The sequence below is a fragment of the Ixodes scapularis genome, unplaced genomic scaffold (assembly GCF_016920785.2).
Source record: "Ixodes scapularis isolate PalLabHiFi unplaced genomic scaffold, ASM1692078v2 PGA_scaffold39__5_contigs__length_11793443, whole genome shotgun sequence".
NCBI classification, from domain to species: Eukaryota; Metazoa; Arthropoda; class Arachnida; order Ixodida; family Ixodidae; genus Ixodes; species Ixodes scapularis.
The window spans coordinates 2,435,933-2,451,884 of record NW_024609867.1 but is presented as its reverse complement, the minus strand read 5'-3'; the positions used below and the strand labels follow the sequence as shown (position 1 = coordinate 2,451,884).

General features: G+C 44.3%; 1 protein-coding gene across 1 annotated transcript in view; it reads left to right on the top strand.

Annotated features, from left to right (window-relative positions):
* The first annotated feature begins 6,179 nt into the window (after nucleotides 1-6,179).
* LOC8042312 (juvenile hormone acid O-methyltransferase-like) overlaps nucleotides 6,180-15,952 on the top strand; it is a 53,716-nt gene continuing 43,943 nt past the window's right edge. The window contains exons 1-2 of the mRNA XM_040212166.1: nucleotides 6,180-6,260; nucleotides 6,712-6,883. Coding sequence (XP_040068100.1) covers nucleotides 6,180-6,260; nucleotides 6,712-6,883 — 253 coding nt within the window. The remainder of the gene's footprint in view (nucleotides 6,261-6,711; nucleotides 6,884-15,952) is intronic.

Here is a 15,952-nt window from a genome sequence, read left to right as displayed (position 1 = left end):
ATACACAAAACGGGCAGCTGCGTCGTTGAAATTATGCAATCAATAATCATTGACACTGAACGGGGCAAACTGCCTCGGAACAAAACCATATACACATTTTTAGTTTGTTTTAACATCGCGAAATCAAAAAGAACGCGATGAAAGCACTGCGAGTTCAAGGTGTGACCAATCGAAAGTAAATCAGCAACACATACTTGGTATTTTTCTGCGCTCACATTGACACAATTTCATTATTTCTCTTTTTGCTATTTTAAACGACGGCAGGTTCTGCAGATTATCCGGTACTTCAATCAAAATACGTGGTATATAATATTTCCTTAGCCTCTTTCCATAATTTGTGTATATTCTCAGAACAATAAATTTTTCGTTTTTCCTGAGCTGCTTTTGTCTCGTTGCCTCTGGCTTAAAATCCGGTGTAAAGTAATATTTCGTCAGAATAACAAACCTCAAATTATTGTCTATTGGCAATAAATTTAGCTTGGAGAGCTGTTCTTTAAATGCAATATGCTCAAGCCGCGTTCCGTAGACAATTTTCTTTACCATCCTTTTTATCATACTATTATTATTTTTTTCTTTTTTTTTTGCTTTTTAAAATTGGAACAGAAAGTGTATGTGGTTATTCCGTCTCAATTTCGACTCCCCTGGACTTTGGTAGACTGACCTCCTCAGATTCGGATCCGCGTAATTTCGCAGCCTCTTCAGGTATTATGCGATGACCCTCAAGTAGCTCATTATGTGATCTATGTGCACATTCTAATTCAAATATTTGTCGAGATCTATGCCCAGGTTTTTGGTTGCCGTAGCGTGCAGTAATGGCGAGCAGTGACAATTCCTACATTCTGCTGTATGAAAAAAAATCGGTTCCCTAAGATTAATACGTTTTTGATGGGCCCTGAAGCACAGTAGAGTAGTTTTCTTTGTGTTTACGAAAATACAGCTCCTTAAAAACCAGGTCATAACTTTGTTGATATCCTGTTGTAGAGAGGACACAGCAATATTGTAGTTTTCACTTGCCAATGTTAGAGCCCCGTGTCATCAGCGTACTGATAAATGTTCCGAGTTCAAGTGCTGCAAAACAAGGTCGGCCACATGTATATTAAAGAGCATCCGGCCTAATACCGATCCCTGTAGAACACCGTAGTTAAAGTCTACGGCCTCACTGGCACTGTTTCCAATTTCTACTCTTTGAGTGCGGTCAATAAACTAGTTTTTAAAGAATCTAAAGCACGGTCCTCTGAATCCCAGATTTCGGAGCTTATCGAGTAATGTGGCATCGAATGTTTTTGTTAGGTTTAAGATTATTGGCAGTACTATTTGGATGTTATCTAGTTTCTTATTCATAAATTCCGTCACGTCTTCCAGCGAGAGCGTCGTATTTTTCTGCTGTCGCAAGCCACATTGACAGCTGTTTATCAACGAGAACCTGTCGCAAAACGGGGTCATAAGAGGTAAACGACGTAAAAAGACAGCTTAAACTCAGATTCCCTCAAATGAACGTCACTTTCTTATGTTCCGTCTGATTTCTATCTTGCCAGCTTGATAATTTTTCGAATTCATTAACTACTTCCATGTACATGGAAATCTTAAAAGATACACAGAGGGCCAACAAAAATATATAACTTTTTCTGTGAGGCTTTAATTTAAACCATCCATTAAAACTGAAAAGTTAAGCTTTAAATCACGATTTATATTATTTTTATATTTGTTCCTACCCTGAAGTGAAGCGTGTGCATGCTCGACGCGATTAGTTAATGGGGAGGTCTTCGGACCAGATCTGTAGGCGAGGAGGAGAGACGTAGGCGAGGAGGAGCTCGACCACCTGTGCTCACTGAGAGAGTGGATCTCGAGAGTATGGAAGGCTCTCGAAGATTGTCAAGTTTATCAGCCCGATTTTAGCGCTGGTATCGCTTCATTCTAGGAACGACTATCGAGTGTACACAAGGTACGCGTTAAACTATCTGATGGCGAGCTCCGTGAATCTGGCCCCTGAAACATCAGTGTCGCTATAGTTTCGTGGCCCTTATACGTTTCCTGTCTGCAACACAATTTCCTAGCAATGTGCCATACTTTGTTTTGTAAGTCCAAAAGCAGTAAAACCATATCCATTGAGAAATGAGCCAATTTGGATTTCGTCACGAGGGTTTTATATTTTGATTATGATGGTGTGTTGATGGGCGTGCAAGCCTAAATACTCACGCCTGTCATATAAAAATTCACAAAAATACCTAATTTTTGTAAAGCATTGCACAAGCAATATTCACTCTTCGTTTTGTTCAGGTTTAGCATAACATGGCACAAACACGTATTCATATTTTAGAGTATCCCACGTGATTCTGTGTACGTTGCCAATAAGAAATTTTTCCAAATATGATAAGCGCACTTTTATATCAAGTACTCCATTTCATGCCTTTTTCGACATTTCTTGATGATGTGTCGCTGGGTGGTATTCTACCTGCAGTGGCCTGAATGCGGTCCCGTGGGGTAGGGTTCCTTGCGACGGCTGTGAGGGCCCCGGTGACGGCGGTGACGCATAAGTAGTTTGCAGACTAATGTAACTTGACCTTGGCTAGAAAAGCACCGTCGCGGTTATTCATTGTTTTCTTCAACCGTGAACCCGACGGCGACCGATGGTCATACCCATACAAACATGTTCTATGGTCGTCTATGGAAAATTATACACTCTAAGAAAAAGTGAGCACCCCCCGTCGTCATCATGCGTTTTGACGGCTGTAACGACCCCACAGGCTTACTTAACGACCCACTGGGCTCGAGCCATCGAGCGTTACTACCCTGTTCGCAGGTGACAAGCACGGGGTTGTCCCGTTTTATAAACTCTTGAATTGAACATTCAAGTGCATGCAGTCGTTCAATAGTAAAAGTCACTTCAAAAATCTCAAAAAGTACTTGAAACTGGTTTTCTTTGTGCCGTTGGTCACCATTTATTCAATTTTGAACCGGCCGAAACAGGCGTGTGGCTCACTTCGCCTAAACTAGCAGAAAACAAACAAGTACAGGCAACCTTGGTAGGCACCTACTAAAACACGAGACAGATAAGAAGTTTCGCGGTTGTCCTTCTTGCTTCCGTCGCGGGTTTTACCCAACGCTTGTTTTGTCAGTGGTTTTACGGTTTTACCGTGTACGTACTACAACAGAAAACAGCTGGCGGCTGGCGTCGTGCTCAAGGAATTTAACCAGATATCTAGCAAAGCACGGGAAGCTACGCACGGGCGTGAGTTGACTTGAATGTTCGCCGGAACGAGGTAAGGATACCCTTGTCGTCTTTTGTTGAGCGGTTCAGTAAAGAGCGTCTTCTCATTAAACTTGTGCTCGGTCAGTTCTGCGTGCAGATAAGTTGCAAATGGCCTCCTCGGTTTTGCCGAACTTCCACGCCTGTCATACCCATTATTTTTGCCTTCAAGTGCAGTGAAGTGTGAAGCATTGAACACCACGACTGAGGCCGGGCAGGACGAACGTACACAAATATCTGGGATCATGTCCGTGTATCTCAGTATTTCTCTGTCTCCAGATATAGGATTCGCCTTCACTGGCTCATTTGGCACATTTCATCGAGCATATTTGGTATGTGCTCAGAGTTTTGGGACGGTTGCACGACAAACAACATCCCAGCGTGAATGTTCGTTCAACCGGTCGTACGTTCAACAGGTCGTACGAGAAACTCCCACATGTCTGCCCCGCACATTAATCGAATTTCTCGAGGAGGTTCTATTGAGAAGAGTGCCCTATGTCGTGCACCTCGACCGAAAAGGGTGAACCAAATGCTCACGCCATTTCGGTCACCCTTTTCGGACGACCCGTGTGTCACTGGGGAGCGTCTTAACCCGCCTGCGTTCACGCCGCTTCGCGGCGATAGTGTGCGGCTAGTAATTACAAAACTATTAACCCACTTGATCAGCAGATTGTACAGGCACTGTAGGCAAAGGGAGTTTCCCACCGCAGGTTAGCGCAATTATTTATACTGCAGTGCTCGTCTCATTTCAAATGTGGACAGCATACCTCGAAAGGAACCATTTACTTTGCCATGTAACACTAATACAATAAGCATATTTACAGGCTCTGAATGGGCACTGGCTGTTTAAAATAATATGTCATAACGAAGACACACGTGTCCACCATTGTACAGGTCCAAGTGCTGATGTGAGGCCTCCAGTTCAGGACCCAGGGCCGGCCTTAGGGATGGGCGACCTGGGCAGTCGCCCAGGGCGCCATCAAAAGGGGGGCGCCGCCGCCCCCCCCCCCCCTTTTTTTCGAACCCTTTTTTTCTGATTTATTTGAACATGGCGCCCGACAGGACGCTATATGCTCAGTCGTCGTTCGTTTTTCGGAATCGGTTCTCGTCTGACAAAACGCTCGTGTTGGCCATACCACGGTGGGCCATACTCGCATGTTTACAAACAGCGTGATGTCGATAGCTAGGGGTATATAAAGAGGGAGTTAGGGGGGGGGGGGGGCGCCACGGTCGCAGTTTGCCCAGGGCGCTTGATGATGTAGGGCCGGCACTGTCAGGACCACATTTCGAGAGTTGAAGCACCCCTGTTTTGGTCACCTCATAGGCACAGATGTGTTGGTGAAAACAGTTTGTAGCAAGTCTCTCAAGCAGTAGGAAAGCATCATTCTTTAAGACATAAATGTTCCGTACCTGTGCAAACTGGGGGACTTCTCCGGTACCTACCACCAGAATGTCTTCTACCCTGTAGCCTCCGGCGTCTAGAAACACGTTTTTTGCTTCCAAGAGATCTGCTTTGCACTCCAAGCTTTGGGCAGCAGCTGGCAAGCTAGCTTTGTCAACAGCTCGGACACACAGCATTCTCGGGCATAGAGGGAACTTGGGAGAGTTCATTTTGTAGCTCTGCAGGAGTTGGTGCCGAGTCGCAAAAGTTTTGCAAATGTTGATGAAATTTTTTACTTTTGAAGTCATGGACTTAAAGTACTGGTGCTTCGCCCCTTGGACCAGTACTGACGCAGTGGTCCAAGGGCCGCAGTCATTCTTCCATAGTGCACCATGTAGTGCATCTTTGGGAGGACTTTAGCCAAATCAGTGAACTCTCAGTTTGCCCTTTTTTATGTTTGTGTGTCTGCGCACTATTCATGTTCGACGAGGGTGGCATTGATGTGTCCGCATAAAGGATAAAATCGATTTCTTGGCAATAAAGTGAGAATCACCAGCACTGCGGATCTAGGTAAAAACATTTGGATGTTGCAAAGGCCCTGTACAAGCAAACAATCAGTACAATTATGAAGAACAAGGGAATCGAACAGAAGCATGTCTCTGGTGACATCTGCGGAAAACACTTGCGACTCTGTGAGGCTAGCTACCTGGCCGTGTGTTGCGATGGTCCCTTTGTTGTGACTGTGAGGCGCATTCGCGCTGAGCATTCCTGTAAATGGATTGCTCCTGAGAAAGCGTGCTGAAGAGCTTGCTGTGATTTTTGGCCTTGGCCTTGTCAATTTCAGGGAGGGCTGACTTGGTCTGTTTAAAATCCGACACAATGTTATCTAATGCAAATCTACGGAAGAGCTGTTATCGTTAACGAAGGCGTCGTCTCCGAGTAGCAGACAAAGTAGTTGCCTTAAATCCTGGCCAGATACGAATATAGAAACATAATCAGTGAGTACGAAGATGGATCGGTTACACAGCTAAACCAAGTAAAATGTACACTCCTGCATATAGTTAAGATCCAGTGAAAAGTTACTGCATGTTCACTCAGACAATCCCAGCAGCCTCTCATCACACTGTTCTTTCTGAAAGATTTGCAAATAAAGCTTCATGAGGTTGCGCTGTAAGAAATTATCCATTTCTGCTCCTCCCCGTTTTGGATACAGCATAGTTTGGATACAAGGGGGATGTTTTGCGCTAGGTCATGTTAGTCCGTTGTAATGGATTTTGTCTGTATGACCAACTACACTCCATTTCATACTTAAGCTACAATGTTGCCAAGGCTAGTAGCACGAGAGCTTGACTTTGTCTAGCGTCTCATTTGCATGTGGTCGCATGCGAATGAGGTACTAGACAAAGCCATGTGCTTGCACAACTAGCCATGGCAGCATTTTAGCTTAACTATGAAACGGAGTATAGCAGCAGTCATGTTCCACGTCTGTTGAGGTCTTCACTTCACAACCTGACGTGTTAGCTGCCACTAGCTGTAGCATTTTCTTGAACCATGACAAGTTATCACAATGCCCTTGCTGTACAGCTCAATGGCTGGTTGATTATGGAGGCTGTGAACATGATGACCTTCACAGTAATATACGGTTCAGATTGTTTTTAGGATTCTTACGCTATTTATACATTTAGGTAGAATGATCCAAAAATATTTCAGTGGGAGACATCGATTCCTAATCATTTTGTTTCACGTCTTATAAAAGGCTAGTATAGTCACAACTTGTCTACATATGCCAGTAACTCGGCAGTAATGTAAGTTTCGGCATCAAACAGAGAAATAGGATTAATGTTAATGTGCAGCTGAGGAAACTATTATGCAAAACTCCAAATATTGCAAGAAGTCAAAGCTAGATGGTTGAAATAATAGTACTAAAATATATCATTTAGGTAACGCATCTTGTATCTCCGAGAGCAAAAAAGCATGAATAGCCTTAATTTTCATGCTATGTTATTGGAAAAAAATCTTTATGAATGTTTTTGCTATGATTTTGACATATTTTGAATAAGTTGAGCAAAGTTTATTATTACAGATTCAGCAGGAGTTCCGAGGCCAGACAGGGAGAGATGCCCAGGAGGGTCTCACAGCCTTCCTTGAGAGAAGCACCAAGGCCCTCTATGAGCTTTTCCGTATGAAGTCATCATCAAAACAAAAGGAAAAACAAATATTGGAAGCCGCCGAGAACTGCCCAGAAGAGGGTAAAAGTAAGTAGCTGAAGAAAAAGTGCTATACCTCTGCATTAATTTTGTTTACAGGCAGAAATATTTTCTACCCTTCCTTATTTGCCTATGTGTGCCAACAGAACCAGCTGTTGTGATGCTGCTTACATTATAGCTAGGGCTCCGTGTTTTCGAATAAATCCGAAAACCTCCGAAAAACACCCACCGGTAAAATTTCGGTCAATTCGGATTTATCCGATAAACTCCAAATGTTTATGTGCCCATGCCACCTCCCCCCCCCCCCTCCGCAAAAAAAAAAAATGTAAAAAGAAGTGAGACATATTTTTTTTTTTACAATTTGATTAGCACGGAGGTAATGGTCCTGAGAAACTGGCACCATAATTATCTTCCAAATCTCGGACCGTTGTGAAAAGGGGTCTTGCCGCTTCTTTCGTCGAGATTGGTTCAGGGCAGCAGGTCATCGTACATTCGGGTCACGACAAAACCCAATCTTTTGGTTTCCATTTTGAGCCAAGCGATTTGTGACTTAGAGAAAGCAGAAGGTATGCTTTTCTAACAGTGAAAGCCATGCACCATAGAGATTCTATTAAATAGAGAAACGGAACAGTTGAAACTTTCTATTACCTCCTTAACCACTCCACCTCCCGCGGCCGCGGGCTAGATTGATGGAATAAGATGGGATGACTACGAGCTTCGTAATGACTGCCCCCGGGAGCTTATTGATTTTTGAGGTATCGACGTTTATCGAAGCAACACTTTTGTAGTGGGATAAATTAATATTGCCAATGGCAATGGCACGAACGTCAAATTCATCTGAAGCAATTTTAATCGGTACAAGCGCGTTTTATTGTTTATCTGGCATACGTTTACATCCGGTTATTATTTACATGTTTATGTTGAATAGGAAACACTGCGAAATTAAACTCCGAATTTCGGAGAATTGGGAATCAACCAAATATAAACTCCGATAAACTCAGAATCTTCGGCAAAAAATAAACTCCGAAAAACACCCTCCGAATTTGACGAAAAATAAACTCCGAAAACACGGAGCCCTAATTATAGCCTATGGCTCGAGCAGAACTTTTTTCAGCAATGGGGTGTATCTAAGCTCAGCTTGGGACCTATGCATTCTGGAAACAGTGCCATCTTTGTGTCCGCGAAACCAGACAACTGTGCTTGTACAGCCCCCCTGCCCAGTGACTCTTGCATGCAATACCACGCACAAGTGACAGCGACGGATGCTCTATGCAGTTGCGGTGGTGCGGTGCAGTGTATAGTCTAGACAATGTTACGATGCTGTCTACGGCACGGGTTTCTCCATTGCTGGGCCCCTATGATGGACAGTGGAAAAGAATGCACAGGCTATGAGGAGAAGGTGGAAATCTGCGGCGTGAATCCGTTCGCTCCACAGCCGCACGTCCAAGAGCTTAGCTATGGCCACTGGGGGAAATTACTGACATCTCGGATTCCCTCCTGAAGACAGATTTTGTCACACTCAACCGAGTATTTTAAGGGGTCCAGGAGCCGTTGATGAAAGCAGCGAGTGCAGAGAGAGCGATTGTCGTCTCACAAGTGTGGTAGACTTAAGATATTCGCGTAATTCTGGAGCACGTCTGCACCTTTGCTTGATTCACTTTTAGAAGGCTAATCATTCTCCTTAAGAACTGTACAGCACGCTGTAAAGTGATACTGTGAATTGTTGGCGCCATGCGAGCAACACGAGGTTCGAGTACGGGCTGTTGCTTGTCACTGGCAAGCAACGGCGCCCGAAAGCTTTGAGGTTGCTGCGACTCAAAAGACGAAAACATGCTCAAGAATGGTATAATTTCTTTCAAGGCCAATTTTCCGCCTCCTCCGGTAGGAAGCTTACGTTTGGGTCTTCTCTTGGGAGTCCTTTATAGCGGCTGAACTTGACCAGTACAATAGGCCTAGCCCTCTTGAGATGTCGACATGTCAAAAGAAATAATGTCTGCCAAAAACAAGAAGTGCCACAGACGTACTTGAAAACAAGTGCCACGAGTTCAGTCTACTTCGCCAGATCAAAGAATGATTAAACTTGTAAAAGTAAATATTCGTAGGTCTACTTTACCTGCGAGACGGCGATCGCGCTTTCCGCAATTACTGCTTTCATCGACAGTGCCTAAACCCATTAGCCTGTAGTTACCGGCATTTAAGACTTCCTTGCACATAACAAAACTTGTTGTTAACATCAAGTACAGTGCTACCCACTTAAGATACGACTAGGCTGGAAATGATCAGTTTCTCATCGTTTGAAGTGGGTTGCACTGAAGTCCTGGATGTCAGTCATTTCCACCCGCGTCTGCCACCTGTTGTCTTGGATGAGGCCATTCGGCGACAGACCGATGGGATCCACGCTGCAGATTTTCATCTTCTCGTAGTGTACATGTTCCTGTTGGCTGTCTGCCATAAGGGCCCAACGGTGGAGAACTACTTTCCGAAGGCAACATCATAATGTTGCCGCAACTGTCCACTGCACTGTAACAACACAACTGCGTAAAGCGTCCGTCGTTTGTGCATGGTGTTGGCAGAGAAATCGTTGGGCAGTGCAGGTGTGGCGGTGTGGTTGTCTGCTCTCGCGGACACAAAGGCGGCACTGTTCCCAAGACTCGCGTGAATACATACTATAGGTTGACATGCCAAAGCTAAAACGAAGTAATGTAGTGAACACCTGGTAAAGGTTCTAGATAGTATATTGTGATTGTATAACCATGGCAACATTTGATTGCAAAACATTATTTTCCAAGATGTTATTTTTCTTTTTTTTTCTCCAGCTCTCCTTGCCAACGGTGCCCTGATCTTGCTGCCATGCTTGCTGAAGGAAAGAAGCAACAACCTCGTGAAGAGCCTAGTATGAATTGCTCGGCATGCCTATTTCAATTAAAATAGATATTTATTATTAGAGAGAAAAGCCCATTAGGATATTAATGTCAAATAACTGGGAAAGTGGAAAGTGATAAAACTTGTTTATTAATTTCAAATAATAACAAAAGGGTTCACAGGTATATAATGCACAGAGCACGACAGTTTGTGAATGAGTGATGCGCCAGTATTTTCTTTTTTTTCTTACGGAACTGGAAAGCTGTAATCAGAACAATTACTGTGGTGAAAAGTGATAATGAATGCAAAATTTGTCGTCAGCTTAAATGAGAATAAGGTGCAAAACAGGGGTGCTGTTGTGCTTGCAGCAATAGATCTTTTCCACATACCAACGGCATCAGGCGGTGGCTGCACGAACTAAAAATCAAGGAAGTGAAGTACCTGCGCTACCAATCTATAATGGGAGCCACGCTACCAGTTTTTTTTGCTCTCTGAGCAGCGGCGCATGCCCAATGCAACTTTAAAGGGCATCCGTGGCGTCCACCCAAGTGTTGCGTTTATCTTTCTGTCCACTTTCTTTTTCTGTGTAACACAATTATAAATATGCTGCAATTACGTGCTCTACTCGCTGATCCACCGCCTCCTTCTGAATTTTCTCAATTTTTCGTGCAGTCTTTTGCTGCTTGGCATTGGGCGCTCGCACGTGCGCAGAATGCTTCTCGAAAAAGGTCCATTATGTCGCACCAGGCGCATATTTATTTTGGGGAGAAGAAATCCTACTTTCTCATACCAACAAAAAAGCTAATCTCTAACATTGTAAACCCTGATGTTTGGGGAGTATGGGATGAAAAACAAATGCAGAGCTCCTCCCGAGTGTTGTGATGTAAAACACTACAACAATTGAAGAAATAGTACTTTTTCGCATTTATAGGTACCCTCAGAAAAAGCTTCCAACCTGAAACAAGTGATATGCTTGAGTGAACTGGGTAGATCAGTTGTATAATTATGGTAGTTAATATTTAAAACGAACTGGGTTTTATTTACTGCGAAATGCGAGCATCTACCCATTCCACAATAAGTGTCTCGCAATTTTGTAACATTTCGAAAATATGCAAAGGCAAGTCCTTTGCATATTGAGGACCTCAGAAGCACCCATCCCCCAATTTTTCGTGATTATCCTCGAATTTTGAGTGGGCGCTTGCTCGGGACTACAATACACATTGCAAATATTTTTTTTTTTCCTTTCGAAACTTGAGGATTAATCCAGCAAGTTTATATGGATACATACAACCTTTTGTGCTTAATCATTTACTTCAAAATACACTGCAGTGTGGGACTGTTTCCAAAACTCTACTCTTGCGAAAAATATGTGACGACATAACATACTGAACAATTACCAGGTTGTCTGTAAAGACCTTGTGAGGAATTGTTTTAATGTCATTTGTCTTGCCGAAACAGCAAGTTTTGATTTGCATATTTTTCCCAAAATGTCTGGATAAACTTTAAAAGCACGTTAGCCCAACAGCATTACCAAATTGAAAGAAGTGTAAGTTTTACTTTTAATAAGAATGAAATGACTCGGGAAAGTTTTTAATTGTGCAGCGATTTGCATGTTGGTATTTTTATCGAAATGGCCTTTGTCCTTGTCACAAGAGCCGGGCGCCCAGTACATGAACCCAAGTATTCTGTACACTGGTGAGGACGTGCTCACATCTTCAGTGTATGCGGTCACAGTCGAAGGTTTGACCATTGATGCTGCAAGCCTTACACAAGCAGTGTCGTTGTTGATGTGCCTGTTCTGGGCTTTTAGCATCAAATACTCTGCTGAAATCAAAAATAAACTCACCCTTCTTGAGCATGCCATCGGGGTTTCGCACACAAAAATGGGCACACTTGCATTGCAAGTCTGGAGCTCCGTGTGATTCAAGACCTGCTTTCGTTAACTTATAGTAAAGGTTGTTCATAGTGTACCATGTGTGCAGTGCCTTACAAAGACTTGTTTTTCAGTTGAACATCGTTTTAAAACTAAATCACATTACTTGATGCTATTTGTTTTTAAACGAAAGCCGTGCGATTTAAATCTGTACTGTATATTTTGAAAATAAACACATTAAAAACGGTGGTGGTTTTTATTGGAACAGGCATCATCTTGTGTATTTTTTTAGAAATTTAGAAAGTTTGCTCATACATTTCCAAAAGCATTGATTAAGAAGCATGCTTCACGTTCTCACTTATGTCACACTGAGAGGTATGGGATCACAATAAAAAAAAGTTGCTCTCCTTATGTACAGCATAACTGAAAGCCCGGAAATGCCATCTTGTCACCGGGACCCAGGTGCTGTTCCACTATTAATATTGTTTCAATGAAAAGGTGGTTTGTATAGGAATGAAGATTGTTGCAGAAGGCTGGACTTCTGCTGCGCGAGTTAGTTGTCCTCCACCTCGTCTTCTCCTAAGGAGTATCTTCATCTTGTAATATTACATCCCTTCAAGGAAGCACGTCTCGTCGTGGAGCTACGAGGTCGATGGCTCGATGTTAAGGTTTGAGATAGCGTACGTGAATGGCATCTTTTTGTGTGCGACGTCTGTCACATTGTGGGTTCAGGGTTTCAATGGCATACACTGAGAACATATCAGATAAGATTCTGTTCAAACGGTAGGTAAAGGCGCATTGGGGGGGAGGCAGGCTTGCAGAATTTCAGACACGACTTTGACAGGAAGGCACATCCACAGTCACTCGGGAGTTCTCGAGATGTGCCATATTTCAATAGCTCATCAATGAAGCTGGGTTGGTCACGGCTGAAAGCTTGTGCAATGCTTGGAAGCACAATGTTGGGGTGGAAGAAGCGTTCCAACAAGGCAATGCCACTAGTGCTCACATCCAGCCCATCATCATCGGGCTGGATATACACTCCGTGCGACGCGACTGGCGCGCCGCCGCGCGGCCGTTACCGAAGGTAGGCAGTGAGAATTCCAGGAGCGGTGCGGTTGCGCTGGGTTCACAGCATGAAGTGCTGCCGGTGGTGCGTCGTTAAGTACCTTAATAGTTATGCGTCGTATCTCGTGGGGACAAAGTTTCACAGTTTTTCACCTCGCCGATGTTTTGTGGGACAGCGATAACGATGTACCCGTGCCGTACTACACGAGAAATTTAGTCTCCCGATCATGTCTGCTACTGTGTCGGCACGGCTGACATATTCTGCACTGCCGCTTTGCGCTCTGCGTTTGTTTTCGTACCAGTGACGCCTACATGTGTTAGCCCCGATGGGACGAACTGAAATGCCATCCCATACTCGCGGGTATGCAGTGCCAATTTTGTTGGAGGAATGCCCTCCAAAGAACTTTCGTCCCCATCGTACGTGTCGATGATATTTTCGGACAAGTATGGCACGCAATCTGTATTTTATGAAGAAAGATTCAAACGGTAAAAGAAAAGTGACAAATATGAATCTAAGGGAAACTACAATGAAACTCTGAATCACTGGAAAATCGACGATTGAGTATGGAAGTTTATGTGGTGTGCTTTCTTTTTTGATTTGCCTCCTTTTGGATGTGGAAACGCTGATACCCCGAGTTCTGTAGACAACATTTTTTTTCTCGGCTATAGAGCCACCTATCGCAAAGTTTTTCGAACTGGAAGTACCGTCCACTGGTCCCTTCCTACCTGTAAAGTGTGCACCTTTCACGATGTGTGGTATTATCTTGACAGCCTTTGACGGTCAAAACTGGTTCCCCATTTAGTTACACCGCCCAAACTAAATTTCAACTTGGTTTCGCTATGCCACCTCGTTTTGGTATAATAAATGTTGTGTTAAGTTACAGTCATGTCAAAGTACCTGAGCACCGAAAATCAGCACCTCGCGCAATAGGTTATTAAACAACAGCTGACCGCAAAAGGCTTTGACGGCCAAACCGTATGTTGGACAACTTTGTTTACTCGGCTTTAGAACCACCTTTCGTAAAGTTGTTTCAATTGGGAGTACAGTTCACTAGCTACTTCCTACCTGTAAAGTCTCCACCTCCCACGACGAGTGGTATTTTCTTGACAGCCCTTTCATATAGTCAAAACCGGTTACCATTGAGTTACGCCACCCAAACCAAATTTCCACCTGGTTTCCCTATGCCACCTTTTTTTTGGTGTAATAAGTGCTGTATCATGTTACTGTCAAGTCCAAGCACCTGCGTGCCCAAATCTGCACTTCGCACAGCCCGGTTTAACACAACATTTTGGGTCTAATATATAAAGCTTTATTTCTTTATTTGTTAGAAACATAACTTTCACACCTACTGTCTTAATGAAACTTGGCACACTTCGTACACAAACTTAGTGAACATTTCACTAGCCTCCAAATGCCATCGTTCCAGCAGTCCCGTTTACAGCGACGAGCGAAAGAAATTTCCCACTCAAAGCAATTATGGTGGCGGCCGTCTTGCTTTTCGGAAAATTGCTCTAACCCTTTTTCCGGCCGCAACTAGAGAAATTACCCCTAATAGCGGCTCAAACTTAATTAATAAGAAGTGGAGAATAGCTAGATGCCCTTCTTAGGTCTGCCCCAGCACTCATGCAACGTCACCCTCAACGTATGGGCTCAAAAAGCAAAAGTTTCGTCCGAGCGCGCTTCCGCCGCCACAGCCCCCCATGCGAAAAGGCGCCTCAGTCTGCTGAACGCGCCTCACTGTCGAACGCCAGCTCCTCCGCTAGCGGCGCTACGCGCGTTTTTCAAAGCGCCCCCTATGGTTCCCGCACGGAGTCTATAGATGACACCTCTGAGAGTGACACGTCTGGTGTGGAGCCTCTGGGTAAAACGTGATGTCTTTCGACTAAGCTTTAAAGAGATACTGAACCGAATTTTCGAACTCTCAAAACAAGGCTGGAGATAGGCGGGACGATGCAAAACCCCAAAACATCACTCATACAGCGATATCTCTAACGGATCGCCATATTTTTAGAAAAGAAGTGCCCGACTGAACCCGGTTGACGAGGCCGACAAGACAAGGCACGTCACGATTCGATTCCCCATTCCCTCTCCTCCTCACTACGTCCCGTGTCGAGCTGGTGAACCGAAGCAAGGCCGCTCCCCCTCATTCTCAAATTCTCCCGGAGGACGGTGATGTCAGAGGCATCGCTTGGTCACGCCCTTCTTTTCCAAAAGTGCGGCCATTCCTTCTGAGATATCGATGTACAAGTAATGTTTTGGAGTTCGTAGAGTCCTGTTCAACGCTTCTAGAGCCTTATTTTGCAAAATCCAAAATTCGGTTCAGTATCCCTTTAAAGAGGCAAGCACGTACCCTGTACGGCTTCAGTCTCTGGATCTTTGGACCCTACAGGCAACACCCCAGACCACAGAATGGTCCTTTTAAAGAGAGAAGATCAAGAACAACTCGTGGAAGCGCCGAAGAGAGCTCCGAACTCTGTTTTGAAGCATAAATAATTCTGAAAGCCATTCGCTTGACTGACAGGCACTTTGACAAGAAGAGAGCATAACCTGTGGTAGCACGTTCCGCCCACCCTCTGAGCCTAAGCACCCTCTGGCTACGTGCCTGTGTCCCCTCAGGTTTGGCGTGCCGCATTTTGCAGTATGTGAAGGTATCCGACCTAAATTTGTCCCGCGGAAACAAATGAAGTGCGGACAGCATCCTCTGGTGTGGAGGTGAAGGGAACATTAATGCAGATGACTGAATTTTATCAGGCCCGCAGAAAATGAGTCGCTGGCAGTCAGCTTCCGACTGAGTAATTGCAACCAGTCTTCGTCGTTTTTTCTTTCTTTTCCTAAGGTGATGCTACGGCTTGAATATATCTATTGCTTCAAATTTTGTTCAAACTTGGTGACACTCAGGTGGAAACAATTAGAAAGATTCAGCAGGCTTTCGGCGACAATGCCATGGACATTGCACAAATTAACAAGTGGTGATACCGGATCAAAGATGGCCGCACGTCTGTGGAAAGCGACGCAGGTTCCGGAAGGCCTTCAACTAGCCGAAATAACGAGGTGATTAACCAAGTGCGGACTCTTTTTGTGCAAAACCGTCACAGCACCGTTAAAAAAACCTACAGCTGAGGTGGGAGTATGTTCCAGTTCAGTGCATTCAATTTCGAAGGAGGATTTGGGTCTACGTAGAGTGTCTGTGAAATTCATGCCGACGCTGCTCACTATGGAGCAAAAGGAACTCTGTCTGGAGGTCTCGCAAGACATGTTGGACTCCATAAATGGTGACCCCAGCTTCCTGAACTCCGTCATCACTGGTGATGAGTCA